Source organism: Alligator sinensis, unplaced genomic scaffold, assembly GCF_000455745.1.
Source record: "Alligator sinensis unplaced genomic scaffold, ASM45574v1 scaffold235_1, whole genome shotgun sequence".
Lineage (NCBI taxonomy): Eukaryota > Metazoa > Chordata > Crocodylia > Alligatoridae > Alligator > Alligator sinensis.
The window spans coordinates 1367436-1374059 of NW_005842042.1; the positions used below are offsets into that span (position 1 = coordinate 1367436).

The 6624-nt window shown below is 39.6% G+C and overlaps 1 protein-coding gene across 1 annotated transcript in view; it reads left to right on the top strand.

The window, feature by feature from the left end:
• EXD3 (exonuclease 3'-5' domain containing 3) overlaps positions 1-6624 on the top strand; it is a 459528-nt gene that overhangs the window by 144061 nt on the left and 308843 nt on the right. The window contains exon 7 of the mRNA XM_025203011.1: positions 1120-1289. Within this exon, the coding sequence (XP_025058796.1) occupies positions 1120-1289 (170 nt within the window). The remainder of the gene's footprint in view (positions 1-1119; positions 1290-6624) is intronic.

Sequence of the window (6624 nt, forward strand, 5' to 3'; positions counted from 1 at the left end):
GAGCCTGGAGAAAAGAGAGATGGATTGATGTAGAGTTTAATGTCCCTGAAATGCCCCCCTTTCATTTTATTCCTGTTCCTTTCCCCTAGTGCTGCCTATAATCACAATGTGACCTGCTGTTGGGATTCATACTGAGGCACTCAGCTCCAGTGATACCATCCTGAAAGGGAAATGTTGCCAAAAGCAATGGTGCTAAAATACTTTCCTATGTCTTTCTCTCTAAGCCGAGATTTCCATCTCCTCAGTTCAAGCTGCTTTGATGGAACATGGCTCATTCAACCTTTCCCTTGGCTGAAAGCCTTTCTGCTGGAACTGACATTTCAGCTGACAACATGAACCCAGTCACAGTAGTTTATGCTACGCACATAAACTATTCCAGTTTGCAAATAGAAGACAGTTACTATAAGACTATTTAATTCGCCAGATGGGAGGGTGCTTCTGTCATCCAGAATGTACAGACTGGTAATGATATGGTTCTTCTGAATTATCAAATGATAAGCTTGAAGTTATGGGGTCCTCAGATTGAGTGCTGTTCCATTCCCCATGTCCACTTATCTTCTGACCTTCTGAGTTTTTCCCAAGGAATGTTATTTGTTACCTCTGAGGTTTTGGCTTCTTTTATCTTTGTGTCTGCATTTGGGAGTTCTGCCGTCTTTTTCAGAGCCCTGAAGATCTATTTTACTGCCTCTGCAGTTTGTTGTAGGAGAATTAATGCAGGACAGGGGGGTCAGGAATTGTCTGAATTATTGTATCACTGGATTCTGACATTAGCCTTTTGCTCCAATACCACTCCATGTTTCTAGAATTTTCTGCTAGGAATTGGAGGTGTCAATGTTGCAAATTTAAATGAGAGGGGATATTTCCCCATGCTTATATTTTGATTTTTGCACAGGCCCATTTGGCTCACCAAGGGCTACTTCAGAGACAATTTGATAGTTTTAAACTGGCTGCTGTGAAGTAATGTATGTGTTATAGGGCACGTTGTCTCAATTTCTGTGTGTAAACTCCATGGGAACATTGGAGAACCAAGGAATTAGCTTGTTTGCTGTTTTCAAAAGCTACATTTTGAACTGCCATTGAATAGTTGCTGTCTTTATTAAACCTGTGCTTGACTTTTTTAGACTGGTTTGAAGTTGAAGAAGCTCCAGGCCCGAGTGTTCAGAATACTAGTCCAGTGCCAACCTAATCTCATTGATCCACTTGTCAACATTTATCAGCTCCTTACAGCAGACCGGAGCTATCTGCTTGGACACGTCAGTCACCTTTACTACAATGGCAAGTACAAAGAGGTGGGTCCTGTCTTTTTGGCTTCATTTACACATCCGCAGCCCTAATTCTGCATATATCTCTGGGCCAGCTTGTTCTGTTTCAGTTTACAGTTCTGCCACTTGGAGTGGTGGAACTGAACATGACTTAGTGCTTGGGTAGGTTTGGACTTGGTTTTCAATGGGAATATGCCATAATTGACATTTTCAAATGAAAATAAGGCAAGACTTTTGTTTTTCCTTAAAAGGAGACGATTAATTTTAAAGCAGCCTATCTTCATAAAACTAAGAATTAAAAATATATGTCCCATTTGGTGTTACAACTCTTGATCTCACAAAAGTCAGAGCTCCAGCATCCCAGCTGAATGACCTCTAACAACAAAGCAAGGACATTTTGCACTTGATTATAAGCTATACATTCCCAGACAGGTCGAACAAGTAAGGTATTGGCAGTATATTGGGGGTTTTGTTGCTGTTTGTTAGAATTTGGAGCCCTTGGTGTTGGAAAATAAGGGGGGGGGGAAGCAGAACTTGACTATTTTAAGTACAATTGTAAATAGAATTGTACATGACATGTGAAGCTGAAGGGACAGAGATGGCTTTTCATTACAGTCTCTTGGAAGTGCAGACCTGGAAAGCTCCACATGTTTCTGGAGCTTTTTTTCTCTTGTTTTTTCCCTGCCCTCTACACTCATCTAACAGGGAAACGTGGGATTTAAGAAGAATTGGATAAGGCATTTTTTGTCTTTCCCAGTGCTATTTATGGCATCTTAGAGAAATTTGATTTCTCATGCCCATATTTTAATCCTGGTTATACTACACCAAAGAATGAATGGAGGTCTTGCCTTATGCCCTCCAAGACGGACTGGAGTAATAGCATGTGACAGGAAATCCTTTATTCCCATTTGGGCTAAACCTTCCCTACAGGTACTTTAAATAAAAATACCAATGGAATAGGACCTGGAATTAGGAGTGTGTGGCATCTGGCACAAGCCCTAGTATGTCTGCATCTTGGGGGTTCTTCTAGGTTTCAGATAGGACAGTAATGAAGATCCAGGTGTGGGCTTCTTAGCTTCCCTTTGTCAGACCTTGAGTCTTCTGAAGGTTGAAATTCTTGTCATTTGATCTCATTCTGTCCTTTTTCTGTCTCCTTTGTTTAAGCCCTGGAGGTTAGTATTAGAAAGGCACGCAAGCATTTCATCTTGTTGCCTGCCATGGCAGGGGGTCAGACTTGATGATCTGCTCAGGTCCCTTCCAACCCTACCAACTATGAAACCAACCAGCTATCTTTTACCTTAGTGTAACGTATTCTTTATAGTCCTGTGTACATATTTAATTTTCCCATTAACAGATTTTTTACAGCTCTGTAACCTTGTCTTATGTGTCTGGAGTGAAAGTGGGGGAGGACAATTAGTAAATGGAAGACAGGTCTTGGAGTATATAAAGATAACCCTATTTTTGGTGGCAGATGTCACAGGTGTGACCAATTCGTACTATTTTTAAAGAGTACTGGCAGGGAGAGATGCATTCTCAGAGGTACTGGTTGGGAAGGAGATGACGAGGTAAGCCTAGTGAACCAGAGGATGTCACTGTTGCACCCAAGACACAGTCAGAGCTGCATTTTTGTGAACTAAATAAGATGGCAATTAAAAAAAAATGCAGAAGCTTTAGCAGTGACTGTTGGAGGCCTTTGGCAAGTCTTTGTGCGTCTCTCGGGTCTGTTGTTTGTGGGTGTTTATCCATTCACTGCAGCTGCAGGTGGAGTGCAGTACTGTGACTACGGGCAGTACTACGGGTCTGACAAAAAGGACTTTGGGGTACTTCTACAAAATGCGGATAGTGTCTAAGCAAAAGGGACTTAAAATGTCTGTTTATATAGTACCGACAGGGGTGCCTTTCCCCTGCCTTGTATAGCTGCTGTCTTGAGCCAAGCACAGTTAGAAGGTGAGTTTCATTAGTCATCCTGAACCAGGCATTAAGCCACCCATCTTTACTGTATTTGACTCGATGCCATGTTCAGACTTAGTCTTGGACAAAATGTAGCGCACAACATGTGTTGTGCAGGACTGCAAGTCGCTGATAGCATTGTAGGCTTTCATAACCCTTTTTCTTGAACTCTCTCTGTTTCAGTGTTGGTGACTGGCTTTATGAAAACCAAGATGGCCGCTGGTACTTTTTAAACAATGATGGAATTCAGCAGACCAGAGGCTAATATAGTGCGATGCTATTCTGTGAAGAGACTCTGAATAGGCCAGGCTGTGCTTTAGAAGAATGAGGGGTAGGCAGAAGGCAAGCTAGTGTTTCATGGTCATCTTATGTTACACTTCAGCCTTTCAAAGAGTGTCTGGGACTGGTTGAATGAACCTCTCTTGCACTCCAAATGCAGGAATCTAAAGACAAAGGAGACTCTTGTCACTTGCAGGCCCCTTTAGCGAATAAAAGCCATTGTCACATGAACAGGGGCAGTCTGGCAGGCTGTGCATGCTTCAGTGCCCCATGATATCGCTAAGTCTCAGCAGAAATCACATTCAGGGCCCTGTCAGCTTTGATTAGCGGGGTCTCATGACTTAATGTGCTGCGATATTTCATGTCTAAGGGTGGCGGCTGTCTTTCTGTGGGATGAATGCCCTCTATTGTCCACTGAGTTATTTTATTTACATTTTTTAAACAGCTTATAAAGGTAAAAAGATAGCTGTGCTTAAAAAAAAAATCAAATTCCTTTGCTTCTGGATCAGTAGTAAGTGCTTCAAGGGTCAGATACAGTGAAACTTGTTTTCACAATTGGCATCAAAGTTCTGGTCTTGTTTAACAGCTTTATATAAATTCTGAACAGGTGGCAGTGGAGCTCGGTTTAGGAAGGAAACAATAAATAATCTTTTTAGCCTTTGACAACCAGAAATATTCCTGGTCCTGAGAGAACTCCCACTCAAAGCTCTCTGCATTAGATACTTGGGACATAGGGTTTTTTCTTCATCTGTTTGTTTTTTGTACAAAAACGTTGGGCTTAAGATTTAACAGGGACAGGGGGATATTTTTTTTCAATCTCATTTTAACAAATATATTCCCCCCTTCTCTGTTCATATTTTCAAATATTAACAAAAAATTCAAGGTTTTAATAAGGTATAAAATTTCTTGCATAAATATTTTAGAGTAAACTAGTATTCATTACATTTTAACTAAACAGGATATATTAATCGTCACTTAAGCTAATTGTTAAGTTTTGAAATTAAGGAGAAAAGGCATTACAACATGCCATTCATTCATTTAAAATACACCTACTTTAAAGTTCCTAGGCAAAAGCTACATTAATGTGGAGCTCAGACAATGCAATGTAAATGCCTTACTGGAATGGTTTAGTTATTTTTAAAAAGAGAGCTAGAGAGTGAAAGAGAAAGCAGATATGATAAACCCAGGAAAACAAGAGTCAGTCTTAAAAGAAATCCAGAACATATGAAGATTCAGAAATGCATAGTGTCATCTCTCAAAAACTTTAACTCTGCTTTGCAATAGCTATATGAATATATCCTAAGTTTTACTGATTTAAAAAAAAACATATAAGCGGTAGTGCCACTAAAGGACAGAGTTAAGGATGTTTGTGTTCCTTAATGGAATTACAGACAACAATATGTTTGGGTTTATTTTAAGTCAAGCCTTAACTCTGAATTTCCTGGATTGTTTAGGAGACCCTTAGAATATCCCTATAGTATTTTTTTTACCATTAATTACTGATACGTCAGTCAACTTTCACTATACTATAATCACTTTTCCTTATTTATTGAAAATATTGCATAATTGATAAGAAAGTAAAAGATACTGGGTAATATTTCCTATCGTTTAATCATAGTAACATCAACTTTAAATCTCTCTCTTTAATTTTCTCTCCTAGGGACAGTGCCATTTCTCTTACACTGTGTCCTGGCCATTTTGAGTCACCAGAGCAGCACAAGACAGCCAGTTTTAACTCTAGTGTTCCTTTCCCACCTGCCACCACATTCCCACATACATGAGCATGTGCATACATGCACACATACACACACATCCACAGCCAACCTAATTTCCCTCTCTTTCCTGGTTTTCATATATCTCTGATGTGCACACATCAACTTTCCCTCTCCTTCCAGCATCTTTTATTTTCCCCTACTACACCAGTTTTTGCTCTCCTTTCCATGCATCATATTACCTTGAGCATACACTTAAACATACACGTGTGATGTTTTCCTTCAGAGAACATCTAGTGCAACAGCTGATATTTTTTGGTCGGGGGGGGAGATACTAGGGGTGGGGGGGAGGATTGCTTTGGATTATTAATTAAACTGTTGCTATTATATATATATGGAAGTTTTAAAATCAATAAAATTAATGTACCATATCTCCTTTAAGGGGGGGGGGAGGAATAATCTTCTCAAGATGCTCCTCCTTGTCCCTATCACCTCCCAGTCTTCCTATGTTTATGAAGAGTAGATAAATGCAAATGGCAGCCCTCTTCCCAAGGTCAGTCTGTCTACTCAGTTTTATTGAAAACCACAGAAGATGGTGGCTATTTTAAGAAAGGTATCTTAATCGAGAATAGGCTTTGGCCTCAACCTATTTGAAAACAATAGGAGATGACAGCAAAGCCAATGTTAGACTTACGTGTAGGGCTCCAAGCAGAATCTGAGCCTCCCTCAACCCAGCTAGGCATTTGTGGCTCGCACTAAATAGGACTTATGAGGCTCTCTATTGGTTTGAGGTCCCTAGGCAGCCATTTTCAATGAATGGTTGTAAAACATTTGTTTTCTAGCTACACCTGAAAGAGGGATTTTCATTTATGTAAAATAATAGGCAAAGTTGACCATCATCCCAAACAATCTTCTTCAAAAGGATCCTGTCAACAAGATTTCAGTGAGTTAAAACCATATGGGATGTTTGAAGAGTGCGCTTTGTTCCATTATTGATAATTGTCAACAAGAAAAGGTCTGATACTGGGTGCTAAATGTTTCAAATAATGTATTTTAAATGCATTTAAACTGGTAAATGCATTAGTAGATTTATTTGTAAATGTTTAGAAAATCCATTCTGTTCTAAAAGTTAAATGCTATAACTGGGGAGCATACGTTCCTTTTCAGATATAACATGAGGTTTAGTCCCTGTTTGAGTTGCAAAATTCAATGCATTTTTAACTGTGCAGCTATAGTTCAAGGTTTCCATAATGTTATCCCTCCTCTTTTCTTCAGTTAGGTTCATTGCTTCCAGTCTTGGGATAGTTACATGGTATTTTGTTCATTTCTAAATTAACTTCCATTTATTCTTCCTACTGGCCTCATGGCATCCTTGTATGTGCGTGGACATTCTCTCTCTCTCTCTCTCTCTCTTTCTTTCC